Here is a 21,872-nt window from a genome sequence, read left to right as displayed (position 1 = left end):
TTTAATCTTGAAATCACAATTTTGTGGAAAATAACTAGGAATGTTAGAAATTAAATTCCAAAGGAAAGGGAAATGAAGTAATTGAGTAGGATAAATAAATAAATGACTGTTTCTGTAGTAATTTTGCAAATGTTTTTGATATTAATGAAAAATTATTTAACAACAAATCGAAATACAAATAAGAATACTGCATAGTTACATATCCTTTGAGCATTATCAACAAACTGCCATCAATCTGCATACCTTAACAGTTGAGTCTTTGGGAGTTTTTGCCAAAAGGTGTATTTTTGGAATGAAATTTGTGCACCTGTTGCTGATAAAAATCCTATTAACTGTAAATCAATGTACTTAGGTAAGAGGAGCAATGTTTTGTTAAATACATACGGCAGAGACAGGCAAAATAGCAGGCAAAATAGAGTTCATTTATAGCACTTCAGTAGTCAAAAATAAGTTAAGTGCATGCAACTATGATAAAACTTGAAATGAAATTTTCCACGAGTTTGGGTTTATGAGAACAAACAGTGAACAAAATATCAACACAGAAGTTCTGGAAGGCTTGGTCCTGTGTAAGTTTGATAGCAAAAGGCACTTTCTTCTCTGCATCTGTTAACTCACATGCTTTTCATTCAAAATACAAACAAAATATTCACAAAGATAATAAATGAAAGTCATAAATATAAACACAAAGGCAATTTATTATCTCCTATTTACAAAATAAACCTGAGTAAAAAAAGAATTAAATAACATTATAAAATTCTATGTAAAGTTCAATTATTAAAATTTACATTTTGTTACACTTATGGTTATATTTACAAAATGGAATTTTACAAACAGCAACAGCTTCACAACAATTTTAATCAAGAAATATTTCTTTTGTGCTTCAGTGGAATACTTCATTATTTTAAAAACCATCCCAATTATGATCCAGGTAAATGAAAAAATGCAGCAGTTAATGTTAAGTTAGAATGGGTGGATATTAAGTACAAGTTTGCAAGATTTATGTACAAAAATGTCATCTTTCACTCTCTTGTTTGAAAGTTGACATTTCTAATGAGAACAGATTGCATATTTTAAAGGAGAATTATTTCATAATTATTAACAAATTCACTTCTCTGCCTTCAGCAGGTGGCATATTGACACGCTCAAACTTCTTCCCAACTAATACATTGCATAGGCTTCGATGCCATTCAACAATTAATGGCATGTGCTTTTTCAGTTGATTATTCCATAAAATCTCTTACTGAAAACATATGGAATACAAATTCATTAGCCATGCCAAATAAAATACTGAGAGTATTCAACACATGTCTTTTTCTACAAATTAGAGAACTGGTGTCATCCTCTGTCTGTTGTTTTCATATCTTTCAAAACCATCATATGGACAAATTATGTGTGCCATTAAGAAAATGGAAAGGGCCATTAACAAATTATATGATAATAAAGGTGTAAGTAACCAAAATTTTTTCACATTTTCCTTCACCAGTGGGGAGGACTGGCACTCATATTACACAATATCATTCCATTTTCTGTTTTATATACAAATGCATATGCAGTGGACCTTCATTAACAGGCAATATAGCATCTAAATAAATAATTTACAATTATGCCACTAAAAAGCTACACATTTTCCGTAATACATGAAATTTACTTGTATTTCTACAATGAGCGAGTTAAATGTTTGACACATGCATTACACCATTCATGTAAAACAAAACTGATTGAAAACTCATGAAATCCAGTTTTAAAGCATGGTGACGTAATGAAGAAATCAAGAATGGGATGGTATAACAAACATTTCAACTTTTAGAAAGATTAAACATGTGATATAATGGAAATTCTTATATTTAATTGTATGAATATCAATGTAAAAAGATCATGTGAGATATAATTCTCCTTTGAGTAACACATGGCACAATTTATATATGATCAGACTTTAATAAACAGGGTGGAAAAATGTCCATACATTTGTCACATTAATCATGTCAAGTTCCATCTTTTTACTGCAGTACATGAGACATTAATTTATAATTCCTGCCCCCAAGATTAAAAGAGTAACACTGAGCTAACATGGAACTGGGATGCATTTCTGACAGCTTAAAGTATGTGCAGTCGTATTTTAAGCATATATAGTTCAGCAATGGTAAGAAATGGTGCTGCACTTGTTGCCTACATTAAGCAAATTTGATATTTTTATAAAAAAGATTTTTAGAGAACTTTTAAATTGACCTGCAGCTTTGGCAAATGAAGCCCTCATGGAAATATATCAGCCAATAGACTTCTACCAAATAAATAGAATTATGAGAGACCTATAAATACTATGAATATTCATAACTTGGATAAGGTTCAATTAAATTCAATTTCACCCAGGAAATTCTCCTACAGATTTAAAATTTTAGAAATTTCGTTCTGCTTAAGAGTTGTAGCAAGTAATTGCATCTTTTTGAAAGGGAAAAAATAACATGAGAAAGAATAATTAAAAACCTAGTTCCTTTTTTACTATTCTCTCATCACTGTGCCCAATTTTAGTTACCTTTCCTAGTAGAACTCTCACTCTAGAAATAAAACTTTTTTTCCTGATCACAACACTGACATAATTTGGAATTTTCAAAAAGGAGCCAAAAACACCAACCCATACATATAATCATTCCACTCACATATAGGTTCCCTACTGATGCAAGCCCTCAATGCATGTTTATAATATGAAATGCTTTTTATTAAAACAAAATGATAGGTACCAGGCAATGAGCTGAAGGCACCAAGTACAGTAAAAATTATGAAAAAATATAATATTATGCATTTGAAAAATTAAAATTAGGCATTACCTAATTACGAATTTTTTTTTATACATCAATTTTTCACATTGCCCCTATATATTCATCTCTTTAATCATATCAACGTCAGTAGCCAACTTGTTTGGATGAATGCTTTTCATAAGTTTCTGCTTTTACACCAAAAAGATTAAAGCAGTGATCAAATGAAGAAATCCTTCTATCATAATCTCATGTGTGAAAAAATTAAAAAATTGCTAAATTATCCAAAACAGATCAAAATTATTAATACTGAACTGCTTAATTTCACTGAAATAAAAATTTAAAAAATTTACTGAACTATCAGCAAAAAGGCACATTAAATGTACTGCCTAGATCACTCAGCAATATTAATCTACAAAATATTTGTAAAGAATACATAAAGAGTTCAACCCAGCGAGAAAGATAAGCACATTCACTTTTCCTTTTCCCAATAATAATAAAAATGAAAAAGATAAAATGAATGGTAAATTAAATACGGAGAAATCATACGGTAAAAATTCATGATTTTTTGTTTCAGTAAATTTCATGACGATATCCAAGTATGGTGATATTCTGAATTTGGAATGCACAGCCATGGTGAGTTCAGAACCAATAATGATAAGGTTAATCAACATGCATATTGACTATGAGGGTAATGTAACCCTTACGGTATGAGCAAAAATAAGCTGAATGCCTGCAGCCTGTGGCATAAGAGATCCTAAGTCACCAGTTAATAAGGAAGGTCAGGGAACATCAGGCAATGGAACAATATGAATTAGTTAATGTTGGTAAAATATTAGAAAAAATAATAAGTTAGAAAATTTGTGAATGGCCCTAAAACATAATGCAGGCTTGTGTATAAGAAATGAAATATGGGACAGTCATCACAGTAACCTTCCATTGCACACAAATACATTTACTCTTACACTCTCTTCTTATCACTAGTCTCACTTCATCAATACACACACAAGCACACATATATTGACACAAAAGGCACTCCATTATCACACATAATCCTCATGGCTTCCATCAGCTTTCTGATGCCTCACCCAACTTGGAGATGAAGGCCTCTCCATATTGCAAGTGTTCATGTCGTTTGAGTGATTTTGATGCATTGAAGGGCTGCCAGTTGAGTTACGACTCGAACGAGTCGATGCCCCTTCCTCTGAATCAATGTCTTTCGCAGATCTTTGAACCCGGTTACCTCCAGGGTCAGTTCCAGAGAATGTAGGGCTGTTACAGCTCCTCTTCCCCCCAGGTGATGATTCCACAGCATCTTGATTCTATAAAGCCAATACCATTTTGTTAGAAACAACCAGCATTATCTTACTACACTGGTGGTAGTCCTGGTTTGAAGATATCATCCAATCCATTGCAGCACCAAAGAAGACAATTCATCAGCTTAGGGGCAGATGTTCAATTCAAAGAGAATTAGGTACTAACAAAATAACTGTTGGCCCATAAGTCAGTAAGGAATGAATGAGGGAATGGCTTAGACAAGCAATTGTGGTATCATGTGTGAGCATACAGTGGGATTACACTAATATAAAAATATGCCATGAAACAACTTCATAATTAGAATCTAAAGCTTATCAGAAAATAAACATGAAACAAATACTAAATTGGAATACAATATTATTACTAACTACTTGATCCATGTGTTTTAAAATTCACATCTGTACATTTCAAGTTTCAAGTGCATTTTTATAACTAGCTGGCTATTAAGAGTGGGTATAGCGTATACAATCAATGGATTTCTAAATTAGTTATTATTATTCCTTCGGGCAGGTTCAGAGTGTCTGCTTAAAATGGACATTATCAAATGTAGTCTTTTTTACATTTATATACATGTAGTCATGACTATCTTCCAAGAGTAATACCTTCTTAATTATTCTTCTCTTCCTCAGTGTCACATCCCAGGGTAGGATTTAGACTCCCTACTTCATAATATTCATTCAAGGATTTGTGTCAGTTTATGGGTTAATATCCCCAAGTGGCAAGGCAATTTTAAGGAGTAAGTCATCATAAAACTGGAAAGGTAGAGTGAGATGTCTTCTTCCCAACCGAATGAGAACAGTGAGGAGTCAAACAAAAAATTAATGCAAGGAATTGATAAGGAAGAGGTTGGCATAATTAGAACATATGCCAAGCATATGTTTGAGATTAAGCTGAAGTATATCAAAAGTTGATATATTTTGGGTCAAATAAAATCCCATAAAAAACTTATCATCTTGGCAAAATTGAGATTTAAAATTGATTGCAGAAGCTTTCAGAAAAATTGAAAGCTATTTGAAATGATTGTTATCCATTAGATTCACTGCTTCATCATACTTTGGCTAAGTAATATATGTTTTGCTACATAAAAATCAAACTGAGGCAAGAGGATATGATTTTTCTAAGATAATTTGGTGCACAAATTCAAACCCATATTTGTACTTCAATTAGCATATTTTGTCAGCATTAGCAGTATTTTGAAAATAGTTATAGCCCATCTTGCATGGAAATTTACGTAGGATGATATCTTTTAACAACATGAGTTTTCATATCAGATGTTACTTAGTGCTGAATGACAACAGTGAGATAAAATTTTGCCATTACTCTTGACTGGATTTAGACCTTAAATCTTTCAGTATATGGAATAAGCAATGCAATTCATGCAATTGATAAAGAAGCACCTTAGAAATAATGATACATTAATTTAAATTAAATGAAAGATCTCAATGTATTTCTATTTGGGTTCTTAATGTTTTTTCCCATTCTCTTTCAACACTTGAATCAATTTTTTCACTTGTTAAGTAACTTGAAATACCCAAATTTTCTTTCCTAAACTTGCTATCCCTTGCTTACAGCCGAACAAAGTGACGATGAACTTGTCTGATGTCATCAACAAAAAGTAAACTTTGAACTTGAGACCACTATTATATCACTTTGCTATTTACTCAAAACCAGCCAAATGATCCCCCAAATCCCCTTTCATCCCTCTAAGTTATCATCACCTCTTAGATACTACCTTTATTACATTTTTTCTATCAATTCAATTAGGTTATTTCATCCCAATGAGTAAACTACTTTGAATTTGTAAACATGATTTTCAAAAAAGAGCTTAATTTAATATTTCATGAGTTTCTATAGGGAAAAACGCATGGTTAAAAAATGTTAAATATACATAAGAATCCAAAACAAGGAGATATTTACCACTCTATTTGGGCCAATAATTTTCATGATTCCAGTCCCAGACTTTTTCCTGATTTTCCCAATGGAAATGCTATCACTTTCCCAACATTCACTTGAATGACAACTTCTTCCATATGATATAATTTTTTCACCAATTCATTACACAATTGATACTTTAGAATGATTTTCACTGGAAAGTTGGACCTTTTTTGATGGGCATTCGTTTGAAACACAAAAACATCAGGAAAATCTTAGTTCACACAAAAGCTCAAGGTTAGTTAGGTCAATTTTACCAACAATGTTAGTAAAATTGACCTTAAATGTAAGATGATTCCAGATGCTTATGACATATCCTGTCTGCCACTAAGAATTATCAATGGGAAAGAACATGCCATTATCCCAATCACAGAGCACAAATCCACAAGACACAAAGACATATATGACGTATAATCTACTTCCTCAGCATCATATGCAGTTCATTTCAAATTTATATGGCTGAAGTTCAGAAAAATAAAATCCTAAAAATTAAAAAATAATGTTAAGTAGAAACCTGATATGCATTTTTTTCTATTAAATCACTTAGTTGCATCAGGCAGATGATAAAACTAGTTAAACCTCATTTCTGAAGAGGGAGCAAAAATGAAGCATGCTGCCAGGTCTGCTTTGATGGTTCAAAATTAATTTATTTAATTTTTGACTGCAACTTTTTAATTTAATTCACTCTATACCTCCTTCCATTATCATCTAGCGGACTGACTTCAACAAATGCAGGGGAAATATCATTCATTAGTCATATGCTGAAACCTTGGTTATGAGCCCTTGTTGGCAATGTCTATAATGTACAGTAAAAGAAGGTATTCTTCTGATGCATTTGGACTCACTTGAAAATCAAATCAATACAGGTAAGTATTTTGGCTTTTCCTTACAATGAAATGACAACAGGTTGTTTCTACTAAGCAAGCCCTGCTATGAAAATAGTAGTGCCCTTATGGCATTCCCAAGATCTCTAAATAATGTATTTTCCTGAAGTCTTCCTGATATTTTGAATAATTGAGTATTCCTGATATGTTCCCCATTTTCACAATGGGGAGGTCACCCCAAACTCTCTCCATGGTGAGTGACATCATAAAACACTTCCAAAATAGACTAAGAAGTTATGAGAATTTCTAAAATAAACTCTTACTACTACTTAACTGCACCAGCCAAATAGGTGATAGTGACGAAAGATGATGATTTAATGTGGGTCACTTTAAGAGGTCATCTTGCCATTCTGTACAGAATTCTTGTCATAGCTATCCAAGAGTACTATAGAAAACTGAAACAGCTCGGTTGCATTTTGGTGCTCTACCAAAATATTAATAAATCAATTGTTAAATAAAATTCTATGCATTGAACTTGAGTAATTTAATTTACCTTGTCCTCTTCATCCATTCCAGACAATGGATTGCTGGTGATATTCGCTCTGGCTTGTGAAGGCAGATAACCATTCCCAGTGTGTCCATTTCCTATCCCATTCCCATTCAACCCTCCTTCACTTCCAGATGTCATTTGATACCCATCACAAATGTCACCATCTTCAGCAGGAGTTGTATCTTCAGTTCAAAAAAGAGTAAGGATGGAAGAAATTAAAACCACTCCAAAATATCATACATGGCATAAAAATGATAGTTAGCTATTATACAACCAAATGAAAGCAGCTAGCATTTATTGCTATCTTTTTATCAACAAAGCAAGTTTCAGAAAAAATACTCTATTTCTCCTAAATTACAATTTGATGGTGGCTTAGCATAGTCTTGCGCACGATCTCAGAAGTGGGGGACAATGAGTACAAAACAACTTCTTTGCATTGATCAGGGTAAAAAGGGTAAAGCAAGGACGGAGTAAATTAATGACATTAAGAATACAGGCCTTGGTATGGGCGCCTAAGTACCACCAGCATTACTAACAACTGATAAATAATGCTACATTAACAGATTTTTTAAAATCTCATCCTGTAAAATGATTCAGCATGCACAGCATTATGTGGTTTACAACTTAAGGGTAAAAAGGTCTGAATGTGGGCATTATGGCACTTACTCTGAATAGCACTCAGTCGATGACGACAGTTATAAAGAGCAACAGCAATCAAAATAGCCAGCACCACCGCTCCTAGAAGAGCTGCACTCACAAAAATGTAGAGTTGACTGTTGCTTGAGAAGGAAGTTTGAGTAGCCCCATCTTCCCCAGCACTGGAAACCCTGTTTTGGCCATCATCTTCTTCTTTAGATGGCACCAACTCAGATTCTACAACAAAATAGATTATTGTTACTGGTATTCTAATGGTTAAGACAGGTTTTTAATGGAAAAAGGCTATATAACTGTTTAACATTACATTAACTTGCCTCTCCTATAACTGATTTAATTATGAAAATGGACTACATAAGCCACCGGTAACTTAAAATATTTTCTTTCAGGGGTCATTAATGTTATACAAGTACATCAGAGCACCATTTCTATAAAGCTGTATGTTAAAACCCCTCAATATTCTATGGCTGCAAAGTTGGGCTTACAATTCAATAATCTTGTCTCTTGAATTTTTAATTTCAGACCTGACATTGTCATTTCCCTACCACAGAGATACAGAATTCAGACTGGAAGTACAGATAATTTGCAGTAACAATATATTATTAAATAACTCATAGAAGTACCTAGTACTAAGGGAGGTGTTTTGAATATTGATCCTAGCAGACCATAGATCTATTGAATGACTGCATATAATGTGTCTTCAAATATAAAACAGTCATTAGTACCAGCAGAAAATTAAGTAAATAAATAACCAGATATAAATACAGTAGAAAAAATTGTTAAACGACATTGAACAACACATAACATAATTAAATGAAGAATACAATGTATCTTTCCACTGTCCTTTATTCACATACAACTGGTTTCAACACTCAAGCTCATGATGATGCTTGAGCGTTGAAACCGGTTGTACGTGAATAAAGGACAGTGGAAAGATACATTGTATTCTTCACTTAATTAAAATGAATTTCCACAAAGTTGAGCCCAGAACAATTGAATATTCAACACAACATCGTAACAAACATTGAAATAATGGACAGAATGAGTGACCATAAAGCTGGCAAATAAGTAGATTTAGATCCTCATTTTTCCAAAATTCAAAGGACCAAAAAATTAGACTTTTAAATATCTAGATTTGAAATAAAGACACTTCAAAAAATTTTAATAGTTTCCTGCTTCGCACGTAAAATCGCAATGCAGTTTCATCCGTCCATTCAAATTCCAGACAAATTAGCCAGGTAAATTTGTAACTTTACGTTTTTCACTTATGAAGGATGCAATTGCTGCTGCAAAAACTTTATAAAAGAAATAAAAATTAATGCCTATCTGGAGGCATAAATCAGTGAACAGAGGATGTCTGCCCAGTGATTCAGTTGAATTAACCAGTGCAACTTATGTTCTCTGAGAATACACTGAACAGGGATATTTATCTTCTCCTACTCTTGTACGTGTTGAAATGGACCCAGAGAACTGTTTCATTCTTGAGCTGCAGCAAGATTCTCCTATATCATCATTCAAAGATGTGCGAGTGGGCACTAGACTTCCACTTTCATACTTCCTTTTAGTATTCAACAAGACTGCTAAGATGCATTACTTTATTAAATTTATGGAATATGAAAATTCCTCAAGTGGAAAGGGGGAAATTTAAAGACTACCCAGACAAAAAACACTTATTCACAAAGAGCTACAGGAAATACTTTAGATATGGCTTCTTTTGTCTGTATGGAAATTCAAATTTTTAACTGATTCATCTGAACTTCAGTTAAATACCACATGATAAAATAAATATTAAAAACTTGCATAAAATTACTGATATGAATTATTAATCATTAATTTTATAAAGTTAGAAGCAACTTTTTCCATGAAATGAAACTAATGTTGCAGTAGCACATTAAAATTCTAAATTACATTTTTTGTAGCCTTCCTATAGTAACATACACATTTAAGAAGCAAAGAGATTCTCCCCATAAACTCAAAATCCAAAGACTACCACCCAAGTAATGCTTACCAAATGTTTTTGCTGTCAGTATTGTGCTTGATTCAGAAGCTCCTGCACTATTGTAGGATTTAACTTGGATGTCATATGATGTTCCAGGAAGTAAATGAGTGATGATGTATGAACGTGTATTTGCATCAGCAGAAGCCTTTGTATATTCTCCAGCATTTGTGGTTGCACGGTAATAAATAAAAAAACCCTCAATTGGAATTGTTTCAAGGTCCAAGAACTATAAATAAAAAATTAAACAATTAATGAAATAAAACAAACCAAGGCATATCAAATAAAACAATATATGAATAAAAAATTATCAATTTTCCTAAAATCTTGCATTAATAAATAATTCAAATCATAAAACAAAATCATCGAATGAGAAACATTGAAATAATTAAATTACAAACAATGACTAATCAAATGTTTATTTACAATTCAATAGAGGTATAGTTTTCATATCAGATTTATGCAAAAGAATTAATACAAAATAAAAGGAACTTAGGCGAGAATATATGCTTTGCATAAAAATATATTATCAAAACAAATAATTTTAAGATAGCTTCATTAGAAGTTTACCTCTAATTTAAGCAATTATATAAAATGAACATTTTCAATTCATGAAAAAAGAATAACCAATCATATTTTGTAAAAATTAGCTAAACAATTAAGTGACCATTGATTATAGTTTTTAATGGTCTAGAAAACATTTAAGGAGATTATATTGCCTAATTTAAGAACATATTTCAATCAAATAAAATTTTAATGGGATGGATGGGCTTGATGACCTGATACCAGTTTTCCAATGTACAGTTTAATGTCACTTAGCAGGAGTATGAAATCACAACGCTCACAAACCTGGTCTGTTTCTCTGCTTATAAATAAACTTAATGATTGCACTAAAACCATGTTCCACCAAATATGAAGTCGGAAATGCAAGGAGGGTTTTAACCGCCATCCATTATGCAGGATAACGATCAGTAACCTCCTTCTATAACCAAAACTTGATAATTCATCTTAAACTTTGGTTTCAATTCAAAGTCATTTTGTAGTCCAATCAATTATTCCTCTAATACTCCAACTTCCTCAGTATCTACAAACGGATTTATCACCCAGTCTGGAATTTCTCAAATTCAGGACAGAAAATTCTCAAATCGCCATATCATACTTTTATGCAAGGTGGCTAAATGGTCAATAAAGACTCAAATCATCATCACTCATACCAGCTTGCTCTTCTAGTTTAAGCCGGGAAGGAAATTATAAAGATCACTATGACCTATGATGCCCTTAAATAAAATCAACTTGGAAATAGACAGTCACCACAGATTTTGCCTTTATAAGGTTAGTATAATTTGCCTGCAATTGTGAATTCATTTCAGTGAGCTTTGCTAATAGTTCAGACAAAAATGCAACGTCATCCTTGTGAAGCTGTTCACTTAGGTATTTTAGCCACTAGATGTGGTTGGTGAATGACACAATGATAGCAAAAACATTTGGTACATATTTCCTCAAGTATGCAAACAACCATGGTGACAACCAGTCATTCATGGAGCTCCATCTGCCACAACAGCATGTTAGAAATTGGGTTTTTTTGACTCTGAAGAACTGCTCCACAATAGGAAATATTGACTCCCCTTCAGTGCCAGTTTCTGATTGCCTTGATAACAACAACTCCAGGAGTAGATTTTCATCTTTAATAAGGCATACATAAGTCAGAACACAGATTCATTTCCAGGCAAAGGTGACTCATCCAACTGTAATGAAAATTCTGTTGTTCTCAGGAACTGCACAATACTTCTTCCACATTTTCAGTCATTTCATCTATTAATCGTTGAAACAAAGTGTTGCTTAAGGGAATTATTTTTATTGTATCATATGGTGGCCAATGCAGAACTTCGCAGCACTAGCAGAACTAAAGCACTTGCTGCTGATAAGATGAGTACCTCACTATTTTTATGTGGCTTTCCAGATTTGACAATAAATAGTGAAATATTGTATGATGCACGCAAACCATCAGTGATATATTTTGAAGTTTTACATTAATCACGCAAGCGTGAATTTAAAAATGGTGCACAGAAGGTATGTGCCAGAGGTCTACACATGCGCCTATGCCATCTTACATAGAGAAACCAAACACTCGGCTGCAACGTAAGCTCCTCTCCAATTCGATTCATAGTACTGGTCTAGTCAGTTGAGGGAGAAATAATATTTCCTTGGCTTCTATTCTGTCATTATGAATCATATTAGTCCATGCAATTCCCTAAATTGTATTCTTAAGCAAAGCAGTTCAATGGACTGTTGCGGTGAAACTGGCTTTGGCTCAATTTTTTGATACTTGTGGGGGCGTTGGTTCCACTAAAGTTTATTCCATAGCAATGCTACCTTTTCATTTGATGATATATTATTAAGAGGAATTTTGAGAAGAAGTAAGTTTACTTCTTAATTTACTCATGAAAGCAAAATATTTCCAAAGTTTTCTTTTTATTCAAAGAATTAGTGTTAATATTACCCATTGTTTGAAAAAATCTATGCTTCACAAAAATGCACATTAGCAGCAAATCCGTGACTTAGATCAGTGAACCGAAAATTCATTTAATTGATATCTAGCCGGCGAATGGAAAGTTCAATCGTATATATATGAAGTATGAGAGAAAAGGTCTTCTTTTTGAACTATATATTACCATTTCATGAAAACATAAGCAATATACAAGCCAATGCAACAATTTCAGAGTGTAAAAATCATTCGCCTTGAACGGAATTCGAACCAAGATGTCCGGTTGATTGCTATAGCCAGTTAAGCTAACTGGCTAAACTGGCTAAAGCACTCGACTGGACATCAAGGGATACCGGTTCGAATCCTGGTCAAGGGGAATGATTTTTACACTCTGAAATTGTTGCATTTAAATGCATATTAGCCGATGACTCTATTAAAAGTTACTGTTGCGGCATCTCCCGCAGTTTCTTTGGAATATACTGGCCATTTACTTCTGTAATATACTTCATCAACATTAAATTATACAAAAAATTATATAAAAGTACTAGAATAGAAATGATATCATGTGATGAATGAAAAATAACTAACAATGCAGCCTTGATAATATTGTTGGAACCGAATTGTTTGGAAACAGTAAAAATTTAAGGTAAAAACACCGAATCTAATTATCAGGTGAGCTGATTCTTTTCCGAATTCACTACCATTTTATTCACGATAAACTTTTGATGCCAAAGTACTCAGTGTCATGAAGTTGTGCCAACCATAGATAAAATGAGATTTAACCCCTTCAAAAGTTTCCCTTGTGCGAGTGAGGCTTGGAAATACTTTTCAACGGCCCTCCTTTAAAATGTAAGTAAACACAGGGTTTAAATTACTTCCAGATGCAGGAAACAATGTAAACTTTAAAAATGAACTTTAAAAATGGAGACAAAAGGAAGGTTACTGAGCCTTCGCAAATGTCACATTGTCAGTGACATTTGATTTAATTAAAAGGGTTAACCCTTTACATAAAGAAAGGCAAAAGACATATATTGGTTCCACAATTATAAAAGAAAAAAAAAGTACAATCGGGTACAAATTTCTTAAAATTGATATCGACATTTGCAGATATCCACATAGCAACAATTAGCATTCTTAAATTCTTCAGTTATTTTTAATAATATTTTTTTAAGAGATCCTGTTAAGATAGAAAGTAGGTCAATATAATCACAACTGTTGGCATCTCTCATAATCTGGTTAATAGGGGAGTAGTAAGTGTAGTTTTGTGCATGATGTCTAATTTCAAAGAGTGCTTCATACCTTGTGTTATGTGAAGGTACTCAAAAAGATATTGCCCTTCGGAGTTCTAAGGCATCAATCTTGTTATGCAGTAATTTATATAGAAAAGTTATGTAATTACTTTTTATGTTTATGCAAGGAGGGAAGATTTAGCAGAGATAACATTTCATTGTAACTATAAAGATCTTTGTGAAGATTGAATTTGAATGCAATTTTGCGCACAAATTTCCTTAGAACACATTCGATTTTATGAATATGGAGTTTATAGTAAGGTGACCAAACAATAGAGCCGTATTCACAGAGTGACCTAACTAATGAGAAGAAAAGAACTTTATAAGGCTCTATATGTTTAAAGTTTTTACTGTACCCGAAGATAAATCCAAGCGATTTGTATGCTTTTGATTGAACATAAATATAATGTTGATTGAATGCTAACCATGAGTCAAATATATCTCCAAGGTCTTTTATATTTGTTAATCGGGCCATAGGATAGTTGCTTAGTTAATATTCATGATGCTGTGGACTCCTTTTTCCGACTGAATGTTACAGAATGGCATGCAGCATTTTTTTAAATTGAAAGTTAAATAGTTATGATCAGACCATTTTTGAAGCCTATAAAGGCAGGTTGCAGAGTAAGGTGATCATCAATTGATTGAACTGTTAAAAAATTTTTAACCATGGGCAGACAAAAGAAAGGGAATTGGGTCTAATGTGATTCTAATATTGTTTATAAATAATTTAAATAATAATAGACCCAGATGTGACCATTGGGGAACGCCTATTGATGGATAGAAACATTTACTTTTTGATGCATTAATTTTTAATACAACTTCTCTGTTGGTCAAGCAACTTTACATCGAGTCAAGTAAGGCACAACTCATTCCCAATGCGTCCACCTTTCTAATAAGAAGCTCACGACTAACAGTATCAAAAGCCTTATTGAAGTCAGTATATATGACATCTCTTTGTCAGCTATTTTCCATACCTCCTATAAGGTACTTTTGAAAAACCAAAAGATTAGTGAGAGTTGATCTTCCTTTAGTGGAACCATGCTGCACAGGGATAATGATATTACTAAGATAGGAGTAAGCTTATCTACAACCAATGATCCTAAGACTTTTGCTATTATTGAGAGCTTGGCAATCGGACGATAGTTAGATACATTATTTCTTTAACCCTGCTTATACATTGGTACTACATATGTGGATTTAAGTGCGCTAGGTGAAATTCCAGTAGTCAGGGATTTATTAAACAGTATATAGTTATATCATGCAGTGGGGACACAACATAAATAGATTTTTGTTAATTAGTAAATGTTATAATGGCTTTAGCTTACCTCCCACTCAATTCGAATAGCAGATGGGCTTATGACATCAGTAACAGTCAATTTTGGTGGATAAGGAGGCTTCTTTGAGGCACGTTCCTGCATATGAAAACGAACAGAATTTGGTCCCAAAAGATTATCATTGTTGGTGTAGACAGCAGCAATACGGAATCTGAAAGAAGAAATTAAATTTTTGAAAAACATAATATTGACCTCTATTTAGTAGAAGCACAGCCCAACAGGTTAATATAAAAAAGTATGAATATTGTAATTTCATAATAAATATCATGTAATTGTAACATATGAAAAAACTTATAGCACATCTTTTGATGAAAATAGACATGTTTAATTCTGAAAATATGGTGAAGAATACTTTTGTTTCGACGCTTAAAAAATATTTAATCTTTTTCTTTTGAATACATGCAAATAAGCAAGTTTTGACACTGCTCCACAATACAAAACTAAAAAAATAATAAAACTCTTACATTCAATACTTAAAATCACAGCTACTCTCAAAAGCATGTGAAGCTAACAACTCCCAACACCAAATTAAAGGCAATGCCTTCCTTATGAAATGTTCCTGATTTCCCAATTATTCCATAAAGCAGCAACATGATCTCCCTACATGAAAGCAAAATAGATGCAAAAGAGTCTCCAGATTTATAAAATGAAAAATAAATTCATCAAATAAATTTAAATTAAAAAGTAAAAAATAACAAGATGGAAAACATGGGCGATTCGAGTTTGCAGATTCAATTGTCAAAGGGCACATACAGTCATCTACTTTAGTGCAAGGGACATGTACCCGGGAGTAGCAACTTTGGGTAAAATGAGATAATTTTTCATAGACAAAGAAAGGATGTATTCCATTTAGTACAAATATTCACCAGTTAAGTAATATAACTAAACATACTACCTAAAAAAGTTTGCAATTTAATCTATTTAATGGTATTCACTAATTTTCAAAGGCTAGAGTATGTGTATATACATACATGAATAACCTCGTTCTCCAATAAAGATCTTCTAGTATAACCTTAATATTTCTTCGTGCAAGTAAGTTTTCATTTTCAATCAATGTGACAATAGAGATACATTGCTGATTTAATGAACAAAGATACAAAACACTTGCTCATTGTGTAAAATTCTAAAACTAACAGAACTGGCAAAGAATGTCTCACAACATTTGTCACCCACATCTTTTTTAGAGAATCCAATAAAATGTTGGCACAAATGAATGCCTGTATAATAGGCTTATCTTCTGACCACTTTGAATTAAATTTGTTAAAGACTGCTATCTATGCATCCATATATAATAAAGTATAAATTAAATTACATCACTTTGTAAATGTCAGTAATGACAAAAATCATGTAATTCCTTAAAATAAAGATTAGGAAAAGACAAGAAACAAACATTTTGGGAACCCTAATTTTCTGGAAAACCATACATGGCACAGGGAAAGGCTGGCCCACCTACCCTGATGTATGAATTTCACATGCTGTTGGGCTTGAGTAAGCTATACCCTCACCTATCAAACCAACCTTCGGGTTTATAACTGTATTTATGGTTTTTTTAAAACTTTCAAAAAACATTGCCCTAAAAAATGCACAAAAACCTTTTTCCACTAATTTGAGGCACAGAAAAGTGAAACAAATGAACTCAATTAAAGGAACCACATAATGTACATTAAAAGGTGACATGCAGGCTGATTTCTTCCTTTTTAAGAGTAAATTATCCAAAAAATTAAAGCTTGCAGTCTCAAATATACCAAAAAAACCATTAATAATAATTCATATAATTACCTGTATGCATTGTTCACTTTCAAGTTCCGGACTTCATAGCTACGAATATGCGGTGGAATATCATCATCTATTGTATTCCATCCAGCACTATGCCCAGGTCCAAGGTCTCGATACTGAACTTTAAAAAACTGTATTTTAAGTCCATCATTTTCAGGTACCTCCCACCTGACCATTACAGATTCATCTGTAAGGGGAGTTATAATTGGTTGGGAAGGTGGTACCATGACAGCTGAAATAAATGATAGGGAAAAAATTAATCCAGAACTACTAAGTAAAATGCAGCCACCAAGACAACAAGCAATGGAATTTCTACAAATTTGCTTGACTTTTCCCGGTGCGATTATATTACTATTGAGGCAACAGTCAAAACTGATTATAATAACTTAAAACATTTATTGCACTACTTTATTCATTTAACAATTTCTCGTGATGATTTTAATAAATTGTGGATATCAATCTATTTACACTTTAATTACCCATGCATACTACACACCATTGTCTTAAAGTACGAGAGGAAGAATGGGGTGCATATACTTTACAAAATTTCACTTGTATATTCTTCACTCTTTTTGCTGAATGTTATCATTGTGAATAATTACCACATTTAGCAAATTATGTGACAGTGCTACATTCAATTAGACATGCTTTTATGCTAAACTAATGCATATGAATTGGCAATAGGTAGTTATTATAATAATTAATATAGGTAGTAGGATACCATATAAATACTGATACCAATTTAACAGTGTGAAGTCCGCAATGTCAAGAAAAATTTTCAATGAAATGCTATGTGAACTGTAACTTCTGCGATTGTGACTTCAATCAGAGAACCAATGACAAATTCTCCATTAGTGTTGCCATACAAAACAGGAAATGTTTTGATTCTCTTTCACCCTGATTGCAGGAAAACATAACCTTTTGGGGAAACAAAATCAGCAGGATTCTGATAGATGAAGTGATATGAATGCCAGTGGCTCATCACTGGGGATAAAAGAGACAGAATAAAACGTCAGACGTTGTGCTACATCTGGATTGGATTAATATGATTATGTTATTTATTATCATGGCAGGAATAAATATGAATGCGTATTCGTTAAGCAAATATGCCTGTATCACACTCATGTTCTGGTTGCATTCCAAGCTTGGTTTTTCTTAAGAGTCTAAAAATAAGATAGATGGCTATTCTAGAGCCCTTGTACATGATAAAAATATTAAATATCAGCCTAATATCAGAACTCTTACACTAGCGCCCAGGCAACATATTCTATTATCTTTTTAAAACTCACCCATGGACTCAGCTATGAGAGGGACTTATTAATGCAAGGGAGGGTCAAAGTTTCTCCAAGACACTTTCTGAAGGAAGGGACTGGTGTCGCACTAAGTTGGGTCCCAGCCCACAGCATTGTCTACCGAGGTGCTTTTAAGTTCAGTACAGAGGTACAGAGCTTGGTGTAATAAGGGTAATGGAGGTATTTTCCACTGAATTCTGCTGGTGCAAAAAGGTTGAGTATTCCCAAAATTAAAATAAAAAATTGAAAATTACCTGCAACTCATATAAGTTCAAGGATTAGATCCCGTGTCGAACTATTAGTTTAACAAAGATTTTTATATTAAATTTTATATGATTTACGGCTTATCCTATCATGTAGCATCCTCATATGCCATGCAATTTTTATAAAAAATTATTTTGGAATGTTCCAATAAAGTCTTGCTGACTGGATTATTTTATTAATTCTAATATTCTGCTATATTCCTCATTTCTCTGCAACTACTTAATTGCTTTGTTGAATCCAGTGTTGAGTAAAGTGTCCACTTTCCCATCATTATCAACAGAATCTTCTTCCAGGATTCTTGCATAATTTCATTATTTTAGGCTTAACTTTATGGATATAAGAGACATGTAAAATGAATGAAAATATGGTTTTTCCAATGATATTTTACTGATACAACCAATTTTCGAGGGCACCTCTTAGTTAGAAGATTCATTACTAAAAGGAAGCCAGTCAAGTCAATATTAATAAGAGGACAAGTACTAATTTTCTTAATTAAGACATATCCGAGCACACATTCATCTTATAGATGTTCTGAGTAACATTCATTTAAAAGGTGCCTCATAGTTTAGTGGGCTGAATTCATCATTCATCAGAACTTCATTTGGAACAAGATTGTGTACACTTCACATTAGTCCTTCGTTCATTCTTTCCTAGCTTTTTTACCACTCAGCTGAAATTCATTGGCAGCTTTTGTAAAGTTTTTATTACTTCTCTATATGTTTGTTCCTCATTACTTTTTGTACTTTCTTTTCTCTCTCATTAGATTAAGCAATTCATCTGTAATCAATGGCTCCTTCATCACAGGTTTATTCCACCTTAAGCTTCCTTTTCTACCAATCGCATTACATTTTTTATCACTTGCTATGATACTTTTACCAATGCAATGTTTCAATGGTCCTCCAGGTCTATATTAAGTGCTCGCTGGCATATCCTCCATGGTGAATTTGCCTTTAATCAATCTCCAGCCATTAGATCTTAACTGTTTTCTTCAGTTACTTAAATATCTCTGCCCTTGGAGAGCTGTTGTAAACCTTAAAGTGGGTTCTAAGCTAGCTATCAAGAATAAAGTTAATCATATTTCCTCATGTGCTTAGGTAACTACCATATGTAACTTTTCCCTATCTGATTTGTTAAAAGCATGAATAATAACATAAACAAATCACAACAGATAGTATGAATGGCTGTTCAATAAGTAAAATGTATAAAACAACTAGAAAAATAAAAATCATGCATGGTCTGGAAGCTTAAAGGAACAGTAGGGTTTACAAAAAGAGATGGCAGACAGTTCTACTCCGCTAATTAGAATAGATCTTATAAATATTGACTAAAACTAACAGAAAAGCTTTTTTAAAACACCAAATATAGATATGTAGATATTAGAAACATACCTTCCCTATGTTTCTTATCTTTACGGCGCCCTTTTACTTTGCGTGTTTTATTTTTTTTCTTTGCTCCATGCTTTCTACCACCTGAAGAAGGTGTGGGAAGCAGCAACGGGTCTTCTAAGGCCCCTGAAAAGACATGCAAATAATATGATATAGTTTCATTAAAATTTCTCCATTGATCTCAATCAATGGATTTCACTATAATCGCTTTTTTAAACCAAAACATTGTTATATATAGATTTGACAGAAGGCTGTTTTGAGCACATAAGGAATCATCCAATCAATTTAACAATAGCAATCAATAGCAATAAAAATTAGCAGGCATAACTATCAGAGCTAAGCAATGTACATTCTCTGATGAACAAATCAGTATCCTTACATTTGCCATCACAGCCAGTTTGTGCTTCAGTCAGAGAAGAGTGTGGCTTATTAGAACCTAGCATTGGGCAGTTAATGTTTGATGAGTTTTAACACTCAAAGCATTTGGAATTATTATTTTTTTAAAGTTCATACAGTCATAATGGTGACATAAATAACTATTACACTTTTCCTCTTAATAAGAATTATTGGCATATGTATGTTTCAGCTTCCTGAGCCATCATCAGGCACAAACACAGACATCATTTTAGCCATATTCATATTTCCATAATTTCTTCATTCAAGTTAGTTAAGCAGTGCTACACTTGCTTCATTGGAATGCACTCCAATTTTCACTATTGAAGTCAATCAGACCAATGATTAAAATGGTTTTGAAAAATATTACAGAAAATGATAAACTAATTATGATTTACTAAATTACTTACCCTCATTTGTCATATCCGTACCAGCAAAATTGTCATTAGAGTTGGCCGTCAGCTGTTTTGGACTCACTCTGAGCATTGCAGAGCCAAAAACTGACCCAAGAGTATTTGTCGCAAAGCATTGTACAATTCCTGCATGCCTTAATTGAACATTTTGTACTCTCAGCTTCCCACCTTTTAAGTAAAAATAGAAATACCATGAATTAAATGAAGTGGCAAAAGAATTATTCCTCATTAAGAAAAATTAAGATACCTATGCAATCAAACATGTTTTAATGCATCAGTGGCTACAACCAATGCCCATACAATTAACAAACATGAATTTGTGCTGCAGCATGATTTTCTGCCTGCCCAAGGACTTGAGCTGATAATAAAAACTTAACGTGACATAAATTATTCTAACGAAGTTTCACTTATTTCAGTGCCAACAGATATGAAATGAGTTTTTACTATGCATATGAAAAATTAGAAGACTTGAATTTGCACCTAAATCAGGGTAAGCAGTAAATGAAGTGAAATCAGTAAAATCTTTCTAATTTCACAACCTTTCTAGCCCACAAGGGAGAAAATGTTTAATCTATGAACTAAGTGATCCCTCAGAAGCAACCTGAGAAGTTATTAGTTAACAGGAAAGATTAGTGAATATTATGCATGGTCAGATTGGATTCTTCCAATCCAAATCTCCATGCATGTACACTCACAGCTGAAATCGGGTACAAATATTTTTTTGAATGGAATCTGTATTTCAGAGTTTGGATTTCAAAATTAAACACTCCAATACTGAATTGCCTCATGCAATGTAAGAAGAAATTAAACACCAGCAGAATGAAAAACTTGAGATTTTATTCAATCAAGTGAGTATTGGTGGGATCAGACATATTTTATTAAAATACAATAATTTTATATTTAATTAGAATCTACTAACACTTTGCAGATTAACTGCAGTCTATGGAGTAATTAAGGATCTTCAGCAATTAATGGTGCACAATATAATGAAGGCAAATGTTCAGCACCTTTAAGTGCATCAAAACATCAGATAATCTGGATTTTACCTAATCTAGACAAACCCAGCCCCATATAGCCCCGAGTAACGCAGGTTTACAGCAATTGTTAGGTGTTCTCTAATTAGCCTATTTTTAGCTGCATTTTAAACTGATCAACTGTTTATCATCTTTCAATTGGTAACATTTTCATCACATTTAAATTCGATCAAAAAATGTTTGG

The 21,872-nt window shown here is 32.9% G+C and overlaps 1 protein-coding gene across 2 annotated transcripts in view; it reads right to left on the bottom strand.

Moving 5' to 3' along the window:
- Positions 1–693: 693 nt before the first annotated feature.
- LOC139687912 (interference hedgehog-like) overlaps positions 694–21,872 on the bottom strand; it is a 92,287-nt gene continuing 71,108 nt past the window's right edge. For both annotated transcript variants that reach the window (XM_071585252.1, XM_071585254.1), the window contains exons 8-15: positions 20,652–20,822; positions 19,852–19,974; positions 16,911–17,139; positions 15,123–15,282; positions 10,036–10,252; positions 8,040–8,246; positions 7,377–7,555; positions 694–4,072 (exon numbers count right to left, since the gene is read on the bottom strand). In XM_071585252.1, coding sequence (XP_071441353.1) covers positions 3,794–4,072; positions 7,377–7,555; positions 8,040–8,246; positions 10,036–10,252; positions 15,123–15,282; positions 16,911–17,139; positions 19,852–19,974; positions 20,652–20,822 — 1,565 coding nt within the window. In that variant the 3' untranslated portion in view covers positions 694–3,793. The remainder of the gene's footprint in view (positions 4,073–7,376; positions 7,556–8,039; positions 8,247–10,035; positions 10,253–15,122; positions 15,283–16,910; positions 17,140–19,851; positions 19,975–20,651; positions 20,823–21,872) is intronic.

This window comes from Hetaerina americana, unplaced genomic scaffold (assembly GCF_022747635.1).
Source record: "Hetaerina americana unplaced genomic scaffold, ioHetAmer1.1.p SCAF_2, whole genome shotgun sequence".
NCBI classification, from domain to species: Eukaryota; Metazoa; Arthropoda; class Insecta; order Odonata; family Calopterygidae; genus Hetaerina; species Hetaerina americana.
This window is presented reverse-complemented; position numbering and strand designations above follow the sequence as displayed.